At 57.6% G+C, this 18,997-nt stretch overlaps 1 protein-coding gene across 4 annotated transcripts in view; it reads right to left on the reverse strand.

The window, feature by feature from the left end:
* The window catches only part of NFATC1 (nuclear factor of activated T cells 1), a 129,042-nt gene extending 110,287 nt beyond the window's left edge, over nt 1-18,755 (reverse strand). For 2 of the 4 annotated variants that reach the window (XM_055295824.2, XM_055295806.2), the window contains exons 1-2: nt 18,251-18,755; nt 2,402-3,500 (exon numbers count right to left, since the gene is read on the reverse strand). In XM_055295824.2, the coding sequence (XP_055151799.2) occupies nt 2,402-3,500; nt 18,251-18,269 (1,118 nt within the window). In that variant the 5' untranslated portion in view covers nt 18,270-18,755. Of the gene's footprint in view, nt 1-2,401; nt 3,501-14,116; nt 14,304-18,250 lie in introns of those variants that run through there. The other 2 variants (XM_055295815.2, XM_055295796.2) reach the window with 1 other exon arrangement.
* Between the last annotated feature and the right edge of the window lie 242 nt (nt 18,756-18,997).

The following is an 18,997-nucleotide window of genomic DNA, read 5'->3' on the forward strand; positions in this document are numbered from 1 at the left end:
GTTTGGGACATATTTACCGAGCTTTGTTTGTGTCAGCGCTCAGAAATGTTACGGGCATCACACCTAACCAGGCGCTCTGCAGCCAGGAGATAAAGCGAACAGGGTCACGTGGCCATGGAATTCTTGCTGAAACTCCCTAGCAGAGGAAAAAAAACAGCCACCCATGCTTTCCAACCTCCACACCGAACACAGGTACAAGGCAGGCAGGAGGGGCTGTGCCTGCCAGCACACGACATCCCTGCGGACACCTCGCCACCCAGGAGACGGAGAAGGAACCAGGAGGAGCTTGCGCTTTCAAAGGCTGCCTGCCATTTTTACTGGGACAGTCAGACCAGGGCTAGGGCCGAACGGTGCTCCCCACAAACTCACATAATGGAGTCTGCCCAGCGTGGGACTGTGTCTGGAGAGAGGGTCTTTACAGAGCAATCAAGTTCAAATGAGGTCACCAGGGTGGCCCCAACCCAGCAGGACCAGTGTCCTCACGAAAGGGGACATCTGGACACAGACATGCACGTGGACGGAGAGATGAGGAGTCATGGGGAGAAGACGGCGCCTCCAAGCCAGGGAGACAGGCCGGGCAGATGCTCCCTCACAGCCTCCAAAAGAACAGCCCCTGATCTGGGCTTCCAATCTTAGGACCCTGCGAGAAAACCTTCCCGCTATGAAGGCCACCGGTCTGCGGGACCTTGTCAGGCAGCCCCAGGAAACGAACATGCGGGATTCACCCAAAGGTTCACAACTGCATTATGACACTCCTCACGCCGAGTCCCAGTTACACCTCAATGACATCACTCTTCCCTTATCTCACCAGTTCAGTCAAGTTCCGCGGTGATGGACGACTTTGTCACCGTCCCTAAGCCTGGAGACCATGAAGCACATTGTACATGACTGTGGGCTGGAGAGTCAGTGCCACGACGCTTGTACTTTTACTTAAACAATTACAGTGACAGTACAGCAGGTAAAAACAGTTCTTAAATTTTTCCAATGCCTCCAACTGGATGGGATTTTTATTGTAAATACAATCCAGGTCCTGACACAGGCTCGCTGTGATCACCTAGAATACGCCAGCCTTTTAAATCTTAATGTATTAAAAACAGAAGTTGGGATAGAAACATAAATAAATGCGCCCACTGCAAGTCAAGAAAAATCAGGAGTAATCCTTGCTTTCTCTTGAAACCTCAGCTGAGGACGATTCTAAGTATCACGCCAGCCATGGGGCTGCTCAAAGAACTGTCAGCTCTAACACCGTCTCTTTGCCACAAGCCTTCAGAGGTTTGGGTGGGTTCGTTCCCAGCCTGGAGGCGCGTTACTGCTTGCAGCTCTAATTCTGTCCAGGCACGCTCCAGCCGTGGCTGAAGCGGGCCCTGAGACCGCAGAGCAGAGACGGAACCTCCCAGAGCACTCTCACTGCCTGCCTTCCTCATCCTGCAGGCATGGGGGCTGCACCTGCCCTCCCCTCTGCCCGGTCTCGCCTCCTGAGTGCTCGCTAATAAAAAAGGAGTGGGGGGGGGTGGGGAGGGACAACAAAAAAAAAAACAAAACAAAAACAGGAAAACACCCAGCCTGGAATACCCCAGGCTGCGCGTGGCAAACGCCTCTTCCTGAGCACATAGCGGCAGCCCTGACGCCACAGGCCATGGGGCACACTGCCCTCGACCTCCTGTGCGGACGTTTTCATGCCTCAGATAAAAATCCCGGAACAGAAAGCACTCTCAGGGGCCACTCGCAGCCCACCTGCTGGGAAAGCTGTTTCGTTAGAGATAAAAACACCAGGCTGGTTAAGTGGACCCAGCGGAATTCCAGCAGCCCCTCACACCGTTAAAAAGAAAAACCAACAACCTGGGACCCAAAGAAGGAAGGCGCGTGAGCTCCCCCAGCCTGATGCCACAGCCGGCGTCTCCGGGGAGCAGGAGGCCGTGCTGTTCCAAAGCGTGGCGGGCTGGGTGCTCTGGGGCACTGCTGAGCTGCGGTCCCATCTGCACCGGAGGCAGGGAAGGCAATTACAGCAAGGGAGGAAGCAGGAGCAGCAGGCAACCACCGCGGGGGGCCAGGCACGTGCAATTCCCCGAGGAAGAAACTGCGCCTGTGTGAGCCCTCCTTAGGGGCGGATGGCGTCTCCCGGAATTCCCATGTGGAAGCTCTGACCGCCAGCAGGGCCACCCTCTTTGAAATGGGTGTTTGCAGACTGAGCGGACACGAGGCCATCAGCAGGGCCAGAGAGGATCTGGAGACTTCAGATGGGAAACGCGCAGACGGAGGCACAGGCGAGGCGCACAGGGGAAAGTCTGCATGAGGAGGTAGACATGGGGACAGACTCTGCCTCCCAGCTCCACGAGGAGCCCACCTGCCCACCCAGGCCCTGACTCTCCCCAGACACGGCCGCCCCGCGCCGCCGGCTCACCTCATGTAGGACGTAGGGGACAGGGGCTTGGGCTTCGCCCACTGGTAAGGGTGCTGAGGCACCGCCAGGTACTGGTCGCAGAAGCCGCCCTTCCTGATGTGCTGGAAAGAGGAGAAGTCTTCGGGCGCGAAGTCGGCTGGGGGCGGGGGGCTGCCCAGATCCTCCCCGACGGGCTCCACCTTGAGCGCCACTGAGGGCGGCTGCTCCAGGGTGGTCTTGCGGGACTTGACAGGGACGCCATCACCCAGGTCCAGGCTGCTGTCAGTGGTCAGCGCGTTGATGGCGGCCACGATGGCCGAGCTGGTGTACTGGGTGGTGTTGCCCAACCACGAGTCGTCGGTCACGCTGACCCGCGGGGAGCCGTGCGGGGATGGCGTGGGCGAGTGGTGGGGTGAGTAGGGCGGCTGCCGGCCGTTGAGGCTGTACTTCCTCTTGTTGCACGGGGACGCGGGCCTGGAGGAGCGGGCACCCAGCCAGCTCTCCTCAGTGACGCTGGCGCGGGGCGAGGTGGAGGGGGAGTGCCGCGGGGAACCCAGCAGTGTGCAAGCCCCCAGCCCGCGGGGAAAGCCCTCCTCGGGGTCCGTGGTCTTGGGAGACACGCAGGGAGACTGCCATGGCGACGTCTGGGGGGACGCGTACGGGTACGAGTAGTTGGACTCGTAGGAGGAGGCCTCCGAGTTGCAGCTGCGGGAGGACAGGCTGCTGGCCGGGCTCAGGCACGAGGGGTCTCTGTAGGCCTCCAGGCTGGGCAGACTCAGCGTGGCCGTGGAGGGGGACCGTTTGGAGCTGGGGAGGACGTCTTCCACCTCCACATCGTGGAAAAACTGGTTGTTGTTGTGGTACAGGCCCAAGCACGAGGTTATCTCGATGCGAGGACTCTCCAGGGCAGGGGCCCCATCAGGCCTGGTGTGGCCAGAGGAGAGGAAGTAGCCCGCGGGCCCACCGTCCAAAGCTGCTCCGTACCCCGAGGGGTGATCCGCCGGCGGGATGATGCCCGGTGTGGAGGTCTGAAGGTTGTGGCACGGGGCCGGCAGGGTGGAGTGCGCTGTGGGGAGCGGCAGGGCAGGGCTGACATTGGAGGACGCATAGCCATAGTGTTCTAGAGAGAAAAAGAAGCAGATGGTGGCATGAGGGGGCTGGGCATCACAAAGCAGAAACCCATGAACCCAGTGCCGGCCGGCAGCCCCCGGCCTCGACCAACAGACCCCAAGGAGCGGGCCTCAGCAAACGTCCCTGAGACCACGCTGCTGGACAGCTCCGGGCAACTCGGAGTGACAGCCCCAGTCCCACCCAGCCAACAAGGTCCCCGTGAGCCCCTTGCTGCCCACCTCCCCTCCTCCCCCAACAGCAGCACAAGCCCCTGAACGTCCTTCCCAGAGAGAGGCAGCCGGGTCCTCACGGGTTCCACTCTTCATTCAAAAACCACCTTCCCCAACCACCCCATCTTCATTTAAACCCCAAACTCCACACGTGGGCCATCCTTCTCTAGTTTATTTTTTCTCCTAAATATGTATCACAATCTAACAGCATGTTTTTACTCATTCATCCCACACCGCCATCTCTTTGACAAACAGAAACCTAAGTTCCATGAAGACAGAACATCTGGACACCTTAGTCTATTCTGCTCACTGCTGTTTTCAGAGCCAAAGACTGTGCCTGGCACATAAAATGTGTTCAGTTTGTTTAATGGATGGATGGTTGGTGGGTGGGTGGACAATGGATGATGGATAGACAGGTAAAGAAACTGATGGATGGATCATGATGGACGGGGGGGTGAGGGGATGATGGGTAGATGGAGGGTAGGTGGATGGATGGATGGTGATGGACAAACAAGGGAGGAATGAGGGATAAAGAGATGGATTATGGGTGGGTGGATGAATGGATGGATGATGGATGGATGATGATAGACAGATGGATGATGGATGGATGGATAGGGAATGGAAGAATAATGGTTTGATGACGGATGGACGATGGATGGATAGGGAATGGAGGAATAATGGATGGAGGGATAGGGAATGGAGGAATAATGGATGGATGATGGATAGATGATGATGGATGGACGATGGATGGATGGATAGGGAATGGAGGAATAATGGATGGATGATGGATGATGATGGATGGATGGATAGGGAATGGAGGAATAATGGATGGATGATGATGGATAGATGGATGATGGATGGATGGATGGATAGGGAATGAAGGAATAATGGTTTGATGATGGATGGATGATGATGGATAGATGGATGATGGATGGATGATGATGGATGGATGGATAGGGAATGGAGGAATAATGGATGGACAATGATAGATGGACGATGGGTGGATGGATAGGGAATGGAGGAATAATGGATGGATGATGGATGGATGATGATGGATGAATGGATGGATGGATAGGGAATGGAGGAATAATGGATGGATGATGATGGATGGATGGATAGGGAATGGAGGAATAATGGACCATGATAGATGGATGGACGATGGATGGATGGATAGGGAATGGAGGAATAATGGATGGATGATAGATGGATGATGACGGATGAATGGATAGATGGATAGGGAATAGAGGAATAATGGATGGATGATGATGGATGGATGTATAGGGAATGGAGGAATAATGGATAGATGATAATGGATAGATGGATGATGGATGGATAGGGAATGGAGGAATAATGGTTTGATGATGGATGAATGATGATGGATGATGGGTAGATGGATGGATGATGATGGATGGATAGGGAATGGAGGAATAATGGTTTGATGATGGATGGATGATGAGGGATAGATGGATGATGGATGGATGATGATGGATGGATGGATAGGGAATGGAATAATGGATGGATGATGATGGATAGATGGATGATGGATGGATGATGATGTATGGATGGATAGGGAATGGAATAATGGATGATGGATGGATGATGATGGATGGACAATGGATGGATGGATGGATGGATAGGGAATGGAGGAATAATGGATGGATGATGATGGATGGACGATGGATGGATGGATAGGGAATGGAGGAATAATGGATGGAAGATGGATGGATGATGATGGATGGATGGATGGATAGGGAATGAAGGAATAATGGATGGATGATGGATGGATGATGGATGGATGGATAGGGAATGGAGGAATAATGGATGATGATGGGTGGATGGATAGGGAATGGAGGAATAATGGATGGATGATGGATGGATGGATGGACGATGGATGGATGGATAGGGAATGGAGGAATAATGGATAGAGATGGATGATGAATGGATGGGTAGGGAATGGAGGAATAATGGTTTGATGATGGATGGATGATGATGGATAGATGGATGATGGATGGATGATAATGGATGGATGGATAGGGAATGGAGGAATAATGGTTTGATGATGGATGGATGGATAGGGAATGGAGGAATAATGGTTTGATAATGGATGGATGATGATGGATGGATGGATAAGGAGTGGAGGAATAATGGATGGATGACGGACGGATGATGATGGATGGATGAATGATGGATGGATGGATAGGGAATGAAGGAATAATGGTTTGATGATGGATGGATGGTGGATGTGTTTTAGATCTAAGGACCTACATATGTAAACAGATTTTAACAGGCATATCACTGTCAAGGTGCCCTAATCACCAGCTACAAAGAAAACTCCTCAAGGATTGGATGAAAACACGGACTCTGAAATCCCCCTCATGGAGATTCTGATACTGGCTCATATCCTATGAATCCATCTTTTAGAACAAAACAGAAGATTCTGGTACACAGCTAGTTCTAAGAATCACTGTGTTAATTACACGCAATAAAATATTTTTTAAAATCATCATTAGGGAAATCAGTAATTTCAACAGGAAAGACATGCTTCTGGATTTCTGATTTGAAAAGACTTTTTAAGACATCTTGGAACCTCATGATTACATGCCTAGAGGTGGGTATTCCCTGGCCTCTAAATAATACAAACAAGCACATGGGAATTCTATATTCATCTCTTGGTGCAACTGCACTGGCTGGAAGATATTTTATTCAAGGACAGTGCTGTCTTTCCGCTAAGTCGTGGTTCAGAAACCAACAAATATAAATGCCAATAAAATCTAGGGTCTCAAAAGACCAATACAAACCCACCATATTCACTAACAGAAATGGTTCTAGTGCCCCAGGTAGGTGGGAAGCATGGCACGGCGGCCTGGTAAGAGGACACACCATTGCCCCCATCCCAGGAGTCACAGCTGCTTTCTGGAAATTCCAGACACTCGGGGGGCAGAGCCGTAACAAAGAGAAAGAGACAGAACTGCGACGGAGCCACACCTCACAGGTGCAACCAGAAGCTCTCAGGGGTGGGAGCTGAGACCTGCTCAGGACGTCTTCGTATGGGAAGGGCCCCTTCGCTGAGGCTGAGCGCCTTGGAGATGGTGCTAGCCAGGCCCCAGTCCCACCTTCCCCATCGTTAAGAAATGCCCTCAAGAGGATGGGAGCCACGCAGTCTCCTGCACTGGAGAGAGAACAGGAATGGTCAATAAATCAAGGAGGTGGCCAGGTGCAGTGGCTCACACCTGCAATCCCAGCACTTTGGGAGGCCGAGGCGGGCGGAGCTGAGGTCAGAAGTTCGAGACCAATCTGGGCAACATGATGAAACCCTATCTCCACAAAAAATACAAGTAGCCAGGCATGGTGGTGCACGCCTGTAGTCCCAGCTACTTGGGAGGCTGAGGCAGCAGGATCGCTTGAGCCTGGGAGGCAGAGGTTGCAGTGAGCTGAGTTCACTCCAGCCTGCACTCCAGCCTGGGCGACACAGCAAGACCCTGTCAAATCAATAAATCAATAAGGAGGTCTTTCTTTCCCCAGAGCCACAGGCGGGGACTGGGGTGCAGCTGGAGCTGGGCATCCTGATGCCAGTTCCAGCATCCAGCCTGGTCTCTGTTCAGGACACACACACCATCCCCAGGATCTGCCCCAGCTGCGAGACGCCAGCTCTGGGACTGACCACCCACGTTCACTGGCATCCACTGTGCCCCCCGCCCCCAAGCTCCATGCTCACTGGACACTTCAGGCAAACACCAGGCTCCAACGCTAAAACTTCAGCGACCATCTTTCTAAAAATGAGCCTGGAAAGCAGCTTCCTGGAGAAGGTGAGGTTTCCGAGGAGAATTTGAAGTCCTCGGATCTGCTGGTGATACCTGGAGGGCTCTGGCCGGGCAAGCTGTAGCCCTCTGAGAGCTCCGCCTGGGCGTCATGGTGGCCCCTCCGCGGCCCGTGCAAAGCCCCTGAGCCGGCTGCATCAGACCTACTGGACAACAGGCCACACAGGCAGGTCCCCCTGTGCCTGGCACCCCACACGCCTGGGTGCCCGTGCCAGGCCAGCCCTGACGTCTGCCCAGCGCGTAGCGGTGCAGAAGACCCACGGCACCATGGCCGGCTCTGCGGCTGGGGGTCTCCAGGGAAGCACAGGGACGCAGTCCAACGGTGGACAGAAGGCAGAGGGGGGACCAACAAGGGGGGTTTTGTCGAGCGCAGGCCTGCGGCTCCTGAGGGGTTCCCGTTGAGGCGCCACACCGAGCCACCTGTTCACTACTCTGCATTCTCACCAAAAGTTGTCCGAAAAATATTCCTTAGCCAAAAATGCCACATTGTATACACCGGCACAAGAACTCGCACCCACAGTTACTGCTGGGCCTGCTTATTTGTCTAGAAGCCCTCTCACCTGTTAGAGCAGAAACATAACATTCCGTTAGGAATGAGCTTCCGTCTCAAACCAGTCATCAACTCCAGGAGACCTGAAAGCACAGGAGCGGAACTGAGGGAACATGAGGGCGGCATGGATCCAATCATGGGGGGCCCAGCCTCCCTCCCACACCCCGACTTCCTCTCGGAGACATCCATGGCCTTCAACTGGCTCTTCAGGCCCCACCTGCTCCACACACTTCCCCTCACTGTCCAGACCTCAAAGGGGGCTTAACTGCAATTGATTAATGTACAGATTCCTATACTTCCTGTTTCCCAATCAAAAGACTATTTATTTCCAAGACAGCTGATCCCACAGTTGAACTACCATTTGCTGGTAGGAAGGTAATTCTGAAGAATTTTTTAAGATCCTAGCAATTAACAGAGCAAGTCTTGGGGCCTCCCCACCACCCTCCCACAGGACTCAGCCCTGAACTGGGTGCCTAGCCAGTGACGGAGCCCAGAGCTGGGCCACACGGGGTACTAGAGCCAGATCACCGGAAGGTTCTAGATGAAACAGGGCAGGAAAGGGGAGGCGGACCTCACAGGTCTCTGTGTGCAAGTCCTCTGGGGCTGTAGCCCTTGACGTTTATGTGACGGGGCCCCGGGCGAGGGGAAGTGAGGAAGAGGAGGAGACTCCGCCCGCAGCCAGAGCAGGAAGTGCATGCAGAGGCCCACGGACGCCTGGGGCACCAGAGGGCCTTTATTTAAACTAAAGTATTGCAATAAAACCTGATTCAATGAGGCAAAGAAACACCATAAAGTTTTTATTAAAAAACAAAAAGGGCTCACCTAAGCATGCGTTTTCCCTGATCAAACAAATGACAAAACGAAAGCTCAAATGCCTGAATTTCATTAGGGTCCCTCGCCCAGGTCCTTGGAGGGCGGGTAGTGGATAAAGTTCCCTTGTTCTTCCTAGAAGAAGAGCAAGGTGTGGGGTCAAGCTGCCCCCAGAGGCCAAGCCCCACACACCGGGGTCCACCGTCCTGGCTGTGAGCCCCTCCCTCCCAGCTCCCAGTGAATTTGGTTTCATGACCCACCTAAACCGTATTCAAATATGAGTTATTTAACTATTCAAAGGGATCATATTTACATGAAAGGAAAATATTCCCAGTAACTTTCTTGACGATTCTGAGGTGCTTGGGCTGATTCATGTCACGCCAGACGCCACCGCAGAGCTCGGTGACTCCACTCCCTGGCTGCCGTGTTGGAGGGCCTGGCTCTTTGCCAAGGAGGGTTCATTAAATTACAGTGCAGGTGAGCAGGGAGACAGCTGGATTCTAAGCGATGATCACAGACAGCACATCCAAAATCCCTTAACGGAAGGTAATGGTGCGGCCCCTCTGCTGAAAGCGCCATCTCCCCACTTTTGAGTCCCCTGATCCTCACCAGCTTGCTCAGCCATCAGGTGCCCCATGACACACAGGTGGTTTGGGGGTGGTAGGACGGACGGCCACGCGGGGAGCACCCGGCTCTCAGGCCGGCCCAGTCCCACTGGCATCAGCAAGTTCCACGTCAGAGCTGTTGAAAGCAATCTGTCTCACTCCGAGAAATAATTCACTTCAGAACCACACACCTTTCTTGTTTCTGAACAACGACAAAAAACTGTATCGGTGCATGACATTAAATTAATACATGAAATACTTCTGGTCAGGGCTCCCTACGGGTGGGCAGCATTCTAACTTTGCAGACCCCGCCCTGCTGAGCCCCAGGGCACCTGCCCCTCACGACAGGCAGTTCCCAGACGGCCACTCCCTCACTCGCTGTGCGCAGGGTAGGACAGCCACGCCTCCGCCTTGCGCATCAGGCTGGCACTGCTGACAAGAATCACCAACTCTGGCCACAGCCAGATCTCTCATCTTTCACAAACTCTGAGAGGCGGCCGTCACAGACGACGTTATTTTTCATTTTAAGGAACATCCCCTTCAGCACTTGCTGGGGCTGAACCGCAGGTCGACCCCCAGGCACTGCTGTCACCTCTCCAGACAGCCACGGAGTCTGCTGTGGGTGAGGCCAGATGACAACTGTGAATGTACTGGAAACAAAACAAAACGAAGCAGGGCGATCCACGCCAAGACCTTGCTGTTGGAAGCAACGTGCTTAGCTGCCTCACAGTGGCACCAGGATGTGGTCAGGCCCGCGGCATGACAGACAGCAACAGCTTCCCAGACGCCGTTCCCCCAACAATCTGCCAGCGCGAAAGATTTACAAAGGCAAATAGGATGGCCTCGTCACAGCGCAAACAAACGGTATTTAATGTTCCATAAATAAGCACGCCAATGCCTTAATAAGGGTCCTTCATCCAGCCCAGGGCCCAACGTGGGACATCGTTCCTCAGAGGTACTGGAATATTCCCCCTGGTCGGACGCACACATCATTTTAAAGCATCCTTTTTGAATTCTGTTTTCAAGGAATTAAAAAATATCCAAGTTGTTCATGGCTAGCTGAGATCTTCCTTTGAAAAACACGACACAGAACTGAAATATTCCAATCTGCCAGATAACTCCACCCTCCACGGAAACACCTCTGGAACAGCAGGAACGCTTTCCTAAAACACTGAACTTGAACAACAGCGCATTCCTAATTCAGCTCTCCCCTGGGACCTCTCTGCTCACCAGGCGTCTCTGCCACGGGTTTCCTGCTGCAGCCCCTGACCAGCCACGGGCACCCCAGGCCCACTTGGGGAAGAGAAACCCTATTTGGTGAAAATGGACTTGAGAATAAAAGTCTTCCAAAGCTTCATTTCTGCGTAAGATGTTGCCTTTCCACAAGTGAACCATTAAATGCCCCAGCAGTGGGCACAGGCCAGCAGCAGACCCGGGTACACAGAGGTTCGGAGCGTGGCCCCGACTGCCAGGGAGGCTCCAGCCCAAACAGAGGCCTTGGCCAATTTCCTCCGAGTTGCCACGGCGACAGTGCCGGCAGCAGCCAGGCTGGCCAAAATAACTTAGAAAACAGGAGCCCTGGGGCGGGAAGCAGGGCACGCCCGCCTCCCAGCTGACAGCGAAGCAGCTATTTCCTGAGCCCCAGAAGGGAGCGGGGCCTCCTCTCTGCAGAGAGAAGCCCGGGGCCTGCTCCTGGGTGGACACAGCCAGAAGGCAGACCCTGGAAGCCCAAACGCCACTCCCATCCCGCCTAGGAAATTATTTACAATATTTTCTTTCCATTGTCCCAACAAATGGTTACTGAGTATCTATTCTTTGCACCTGCTGAGCACTTTCGAACTAAAGAACAAGACGCAGCCCCTCCCTCAAAGCACCCCATGAAGACGTGGGACCTGTGCCCGCAGCCTGGACCTAAGTCCAGCAAGATGGAAGGGGTGGGGGCCACAGCGGTGTGGGCCAGACTCCCGGCCACACACAGCCACCCTGCGGCTGCAGCCCCCTACCCTGGTACACTGACCTCAGCTCTGCCAGGACGTACAGCCCCTTCTCAGGGGATCCGGCTGACAGACTGCCTCCTGGGCTCAGGGCTCGCCACGTCCTTTACAACAAAGCCTGACTTTCTGTGCTTAGTCTAATCTATAAAACCCAGTTTGCCTTGCTTTGCAATTGATCTCAGACTTATTTATTTATTCATTTATATCCAGGCTCATCCCAGAAACAACGTGAAGTAGTTTCTATCACCCGTCAAAGGCTGGGGGGTCAATGTAATTGTTTAACGATGTGATATAAATAATTAACATCATTGAATAATTAATCATCAAAATGCAGTAATAATGGTAATAAAAAGAAAGGAGAAAACAGCACGGGTGTCTCACAGGAAAACATAATATGTACACGTAACGTATGTGATACATGAAGAACCTTTCCTATAAACTTCTTGACACCGTAAAAGCAGGAAGGGGCTCTTCTCAGCTGTGGCCCCTCCTGCTCGGAGCCCCCACTGCTGAAGCCCAAAACCACGGTGGTCTTGGGAGGGGCAAGGACCCAGCAGAGAGGTTTCACAAGCAGCCTGGAGAGCCAGCAGCCCAGTTCTGCGGGGCTCCCAGGGAAGGGCACAGCTCCGGAGGGCGAAGGGTGCCGGCGAGGGTGAGGTTCACGGCTTCACTCGTTCTGCTCAAGGAGTGTTTTGGGGGAATGAGCTCAGTGGGTGCCCGGGAGGACTGTGTCCTGAACCCACCTGGAAGGAGGCCACCTGCTTCCGGGTCAGGAGGGACCCCAAGTTCACCAGGGTCCCCATATCCGATGCCATCAAGAAGCCCACCCCCCTCAAAATGGTGTACAAACTGTGGCGTCCTCATGAGACTAGGCCTCGAGGGGCAGAGACTGGCCTCCTGTGCGTCTTCCCGGGTAAGTCTGGAGTTACCTGTGCAGTCACAGGAGGATGCCACCGGCGGTGCCCTTCCCCTGCGGCTGCTGTTGCGCAGTCACGTGTGCACGGAGGCACGGAAGTGGCCCTTGTCACTGGGGGTGCACTGAGCACCTGCCAAGCCAGATACAGTGCCCAGTGTGGCACAGCCCACCCTGAAGGCCTGGGAGGCCGGGCAGACCCAGCTCCATGGGGATAACTACCCCCCTGTGCTTCTTCAAGGAGACAAAGCAGTGAAATCTTCGGCCTGCAGGCCCCCTGGGCCTCTGACTGGGGTGTAGGGCCTGGGTTCTGGCTGCACTGTGCCTGTCGCAGGCCCACGGTCAGTGATTCACACTGTGAACGACCGGGGGTGTACTGGGAGGTCCCACCCGACCCCCGATGACTGCACAGGCATGGGGGCCTCCACCCCAACAGATCCCAGAGGGGCCACCCTGGTGGCCACACTCTCGTGGGACCGACTTTCACCCCATAAAGAGAGGTCGGGAGTGGGGCGACACTCTCACATGGTACACCCAGGTAGAAAACTTCTGCTGAAATGCCCTGGCTCAAGCCCAGGAGGACTGGAACCAGCTCTGGAAGGCAGCGCCAGGGCCACAGGCAGCCCGGGTGGGAAGGGCCTCCGGCGGGTCTCTCTCACCCTCATCTGCCTTGGCTCCCACTGACCCCAAAGACCTAGAACCCAGGCCCAGGCAGGGAAGACATTTGGGGAGCGGCGGGTCATGAACCCCAGGCAGCACGGGTTTGGTTGGAGCGGTTATTTTCAAAAAATGATCAAGACGTTGAACTTTTAAAAAGAGAGTGAATGACACGGAAAATATGACCCTCATTACAGACTCGGAGGTCCCTCCTTGCCAAGCTCCTCCGGCTTCACCCCCGCGCGGGGAGGGCAGACACGAGGCCTTGAGAATGGGCGCAGACAGGGGCGGACGGTGACCAGCCTGGGGTGACCTGGACAGAAGAGAGCCCGGGCAGCGGGAGAGGGGCCCAGGCCTGGGGGTGCCCACCCCACTCACTCGCTGCTCTTGGGGAGTGGGGAGTTATTCGTGGTTTACCTGGAACCCTTATTTCTGACACAGAGAAGAGAAAATGAAAGAAAAGGCTGGGGTCATGGTAGCTCCAGGTAAACTTGAAAGCTGGAGGCTTAAGGGGGACTGCGGGGCGTGGGGAGACGGCGGGGGCGGGGGAGGAGGGTGACTGCGGGGAGGAGGCCAAGGGAAGGTGGCGGAGGCAGGTGGGGGGGTGGGGAGGATGGCTCGGGGGAGGGAGGAGGAGGATGGCTCGGGGGAGGGAGGAGGAGGATGGCTGAGGGGGAGGTCGGGGGGAGGGGGAGGTCGGGGGGAGGGGGGCTGGGGCGGAGGTCGGGGGGACGGGGAAAGGGTGTCTGGGGGAGCTGGGGCGCTTCTCCGCTTCTGGCAGCGCCACCGATCCTCTGTCCGGGACCACCTTGTCCACGCCCGTGTCCGGGCCGCGCTCTCCCCCAGGACCCCGCCGCGAGCGCTCGGAGGAACCGCGTCCGAGCCCAGGACGCCCCGCACTGCAGCGCCCCCCGCCGTAGGCGCCTCTGCCCCGGACGCGCCGGGGACTCCTGGGGTCCCGGGGGAGCGACGAGGACGCGGAGGGGGCCTGGGCGCCCCCAAACCCCGACCCGGCCCCGCGCCCCCTGCGCCCTCCGGGACGGACCCACCTGGGGCGGCCGCGGCGGCGCCCTCGTCGCGATGGTTAAACTCGAAGAGGAACTCGAAGTCGAACTCCTGGTCCTCCAGCCCCGTCATGGCGGGTCGGGCCGGGGCCGGGGTCGCGGCCGCCCGGGGTTAGGTCCTCCCGGCGCTGCCCGCGCGTCCTCCGCGTAACGTGACCCCCGCCCCTCCCCCGTCCCCGCCCCGCCCCCGCCCCCCGGGGCGTTTCCGGGTTTACATAAACAACCGGCTCGCGGCCGCCGGCTTCCGAGTTTTAAATAAACTCTCCGGGCCCAGCGCAGGCCGAGGGCTCGCGTCCCCCCCGCCCCCGCCCCCTCGCGCGCGCGCGACCCCAGGGGCCCCCCGGCCTCGTGTGCCCTGGGGGTCCCGGCCTGGCGCAGGCTCCTCCGGACCCGGGGTAGGGACGTCGGGACCCCACGGCTCCGCCCCCGGGGCACGAGCGGCACCAGGTCCCTAAGGCTGTGCCCAGGGCAACCGAATTTTTTTTAGTTTATTTTAAAGAAGTTTTCCATCGGGGCCTCCCTGGGAAAGCGGCTGCACCGGTGACCCCAGAGCGCCACGTGCGCGCCCTGCGGAGCCCCGGGAGTGCGGAGGTCCCAGCCCGAGGCCGCCAACGCTGGGAACCCCGATTTCAGCCCGACGGGAAGCGCAGGGATTCCCACTGGGTTCGTGGCGTGCCCCTCGGCCTGCAACCCCCTGCGGGGTCCCGGCACCCACCGGCCTCTCCTGCGAGTCCCCAGCCTCCAAACACCCTCCCTGCGCGCCCCCGCCCCGCGGGGAACCCGCCGGTCCTTCTAGGGGCACCTCCAAAGATGACCTCCTTGAGCGGGGCGGGAAGGCGGGTTCGGGTCCCACCCTAGGCGGCCCGAAGCCTGTGCGCGGCGGGGATCCGGAAAGCGGGGCTGCTTAACTGAGGGCCGCCCTGGGCCTGCCTCTCCCGCCGCGTGTCCTAACTTCCCCCCGGGTCTCGGCTCCACATACACCCGACATCTGGAATAGCAGGAGGATGGTGGGAGTCTGAGGGCGGAGGGGAGTCGGCCCGGGCGGAGGGGTGCGCGTGTCAAGGTTGGCAACACCAAAGCTCCTCGGAGTGCTCCCTCTGGCCTGCCCCGCGGGCACTGCCTTTTCCAGAGGCGAGAAACCCCCAGTCCCAGGGTCGTCCCCGGGCTTCTCCCGCGACCCTTTCACTGGCTGGTGTTCTCCAGTGATAAGCCATCGTTCCGTGTGGTCTGATTTAGTTTCTAATAATACTTTTGACTTTGGGATGGATGTTGGAGCGTTGTTTTGTTTTAGTTTTGCTGTTTTTGCTGACCTTGGGCAAGTGGAAGTTCTGTTTTCTGTTGAGAAGCCACGACGTTTCATTCTCTTTTCATTGTACAGGTTTTTGTTTGTTTGAGACGGAGTCTCGCTCTGTCACCCAAGCTGGAGTGCAGTGGTGCAACCCCTGCTCACTGCAACCTCCGCCTCCCGAGTTCAAGCGATTCTCCTGCCTCAGCCTCCAGAGTAGCTGGGACTACAGGCACCCGCCACCACTCTCAGCTAATTTTTGTAGTTTTAGTAGAGACGGAGTTTCACCATGTTGACCAGGATGGTCTCGATCTCTTGACCTCGTGATCCGCTTGCCTTGGCCTCCCAAAGTGCTGGGATTACAGGCATGAGCCGCGGCGCCCGGCCTGTGGCGCCCGGCCTGTACATTGTTTTTAAAACTCCAGCCACCTTTTTGCCCCCACCATAAAGTTATACACAAATGACAGCCCTTATCATCTGTTTAGACTAAAACTTTTTGCTAAACTGTCCCGCCTGCTGGTGGCCCCAGGCCGCGGGCCCTGCAGGGATGGAGGCTCACTGCCGCTGTCCTAGGACTGCACTGGTCTCCATCCCAGAGAAGGGGTCGGTGGGGCGGCTCCCCTGCTGCTCCTAGGAGCCCGCCTCGCCCCCGCCCCAGTGCTGAGCTTCCTTCCCGCAAATGGTTCAGAGCTATTGGTCCAGATTCAAAGCTGCCCGTTCCACAGACACTGGGTGTCTCCATGGGAAGTGTTTAGCTTGGACGCATCCTCCCAGAGGCTGGGGATGTCTGCGGAGGCAGAGGCCCCGCTGGGTGTGATGAAGCGGGGTGCCAGCGCCCTGCCATTTTCTAATCTGAGCTGGGAAACAACGCCGTGAAGTTAAGTGGCAGAGAACAGGGTGAGCTTTGTTTGGCCCCAGCCCGTGGGGCATTCTGTCTGGAGCGACTTCTGACTGGGTGGCTACCTACAGGCCTGTACTTCTCCGCATTCTCCATGAGGAAGCAAGCCCGGGGCCTTCAGGAACCACGACGCTGAATGAGCATCCACCCGGATGGTCCCGAAACCCAAGGGACGCAGGGGAGGCGTCCAGGTCCTCAGATGGGCCAGGCATGGCCTCGTGGGGCCTACTCAGAAGGACTCAGAGTTTTTCCCGGTGGTCTCGGCGATGGCCGGTGTGGAAACCACGCGTGTCCCCATGCCGCCGGCCTGTGTGTATCAAGGACTAGATCACTTTCCGGCTGGCCCAGTTCTGCAGCCCTCATAAAATACACCCATGTCGGTCGGGCGTCACTGCCCGGCGCACTGCCTTGCAGCGGGGACCTTTTCGAGCTTATTTTCTTCAGTAGGAAACACGAAAAATAGCCACTGCCCCGTCGTGTTTTTTCCTTGTGTAAAAGAAAAGGGCTCCTTACTACTGGTGGGCCACCGGCTCTTCAGGTACACAGATCTGAACTTGGAAATACCTGCCTTTCCAAAGGGAGTGATAAACACTGCGGCGTACGTGTCCCAGGATTTAAAACCGAAACTCCAACAAAAAAAGAATTTTAACTCTGCTACTAGCAAGAGCACATTGTGTAAAACACTGACACGGGACATGAAGTTTAAACACGTAAACATTTTCTAACATTGGGATGAAATGGTGTCTACCTCCCGTCCCGTGAAGCGTCAGGGCACCGACCACATGGATCCCCCTCCGTGCAGCTCACGGCCCTGTGCTCAGCTCTGCTAAGACCAGCGAGTTCTCCAGAGCTGGGGGAGCCCGGTTCTCAAGCAAGCCCCGCAGTTACCAGGATCGCACAGGAAGCGGCAGCGCTCGGAAGGACGTCTGCCCTTACGAAATACATACGTTGGCAGGTGTGCTGGCGCTCTTTAAATAAATTATATAAAATGTTTCAGAGCTGGTAAGGAATTTGGAAAAGCGTCTTCCCATTTCCATTAGCATCTGCAACCCCTAATCCCTAACTCGCACGCCCACACCTCTCCAACGGTATTTTCAAAGCCACCTGCAGGAGCCCACCTGGCATCGCCAGGGGTGTGTGGCGGGGACGGACTAAGGTGGGGGGCTGGAATGTGAGGCTGCGCCGCAGGGGGGTCTCAGCGCCCCCCACACCGGGTTTCAGGGACCTACACTGTGCCATCTTTTTTTCACTGTAAAAAAGCAGCTCGAAACTTGGCGGTTCCTTTTTCAAACTTGCCTGAAACATCTTCTCTGGCTGGAACTCCTGCCTATAGGATTTCAAAATGGCTTAAATTCGGGGCTGTGCTGCGGCCGCGCGTTGGATCTTTTGGTCCTGCAGGTCCAGGCGCCGGCGTGACGGGCTCGGCCCTGGGGAGTTCGGGGGCGCGGCGCGAGGGAGACGCCGCCACGAGCTCGGGGTGGGGGTGGGGGGCGCAGAACCCCCAAACCGCGCTCTCGGCGCCAGAGGGTGGCCCTGCCTCGCTCAGGAAGACACAGGGCATCCTTCACTCCCAAGGAAGCCTCCCTTCCTCCCTCCCACGTGCCCTCTGCGGTCCTGACGGCCCAGCCTCGCCCGTCCCCAAATCGCCGGCCTGCGAGTCGCTTCCTCGGCGGGACCCGCGGCGGCCTCGCCTCGCGCCCTCAGCGCTGGGGCAGAGGAGACACCTATTGGCAGAAGGCGCGCTCGGAACCGGGCTGCCGGGAGCTGGGGGACGCCGTTCCCGGTCCGCGCCGCGCCCCTCCCTGGGCGCACAGACCCGGCCGACCTCATCCTCTGGCCGGGAACCCTCAGTGCGGGCGACGGGGGCGGGGTCGGGGGCGCGGCCCGGGCCGTGGGGGGCGCAGGGGTCCGGGGGCGGAGGCCGCGCGGGGCTTACCTTCCTCCGCTGACTTCATGGTGCCGCCGGCGCGCGGCGCGGGCCCCAAAGTTTCTCCGCTCCCGAAGACCGCAGCCGCAGGGCCAAGTGGAAACTTGGAAGGACTGGAAAGCTGGTGCTTGGCATCCGCGCGGCGGCGGCGGGGAGCGGAGCGGCGGGCGGAGACACGGGAGGAGCGGGCGCCTCGCGCCGCCGGGGTCGGGTCTCCGGGAAGACAGCCCTCGCCCCGGGCTCAGCGCCGTGCGACCCGGAGGAAAGTCATCGAGGGGCGTGTGCGCGCGTGGCGGGGCCCGGCCGCGGCCCTGGGACCTGGACGGTGGCTCTGAGCCCTGCCCGCGCCCCGGTGCCCGCGCCCTGCTGCTGGGATCTGGCGCGGCGACTCCGCCGGCAAGTTCGGAGCCTCTGAGTCTCTCTCTGACGCAGGGCCGCGCTCTGCCTCCTGCCTTTTTAAAGCTGGAAAACACCTCCCCCGCCTCCCCGCCGGCCCGGCGGCTCCCGCGCCCCCTCCCTGCCGTGACATCACGCCCCTGCTGCCCTGGCCCGCGCGGGGCCCCGGGGACGAGTCGCCGAGCGCCCGCCCCTCCCCGCGCCGCGGCAGCCGCTCGCCCGGGGGCAGGGGCGCAAGAGGCGGGGCGCGCACGGGGAGGGGGGGCGCACGGGGGGGAGGGGGGCACAAGGGAAGGGGGCGCACGGGGAGGGGGGCGCACGGGGAGGGGCACACAGGGAAGAGGGCACACGGGAGGGGGG

The sequence above is a fragment of the Symphalangus syndactylus genome, chromosome 1 (genome assembly GCF_028878055.3).
Source record: "Symphalangus syndactylus isolate Jambi chromosome 1, NHGRI_mSymSyn1-v2.1_pri, whole genome shotgun sequence".
NCBI lineage: Eukaryota > Metazoa > Chordata > Mammalia > Primates > Hylobatidae > Symphalangus > Symphalangus syndactylus.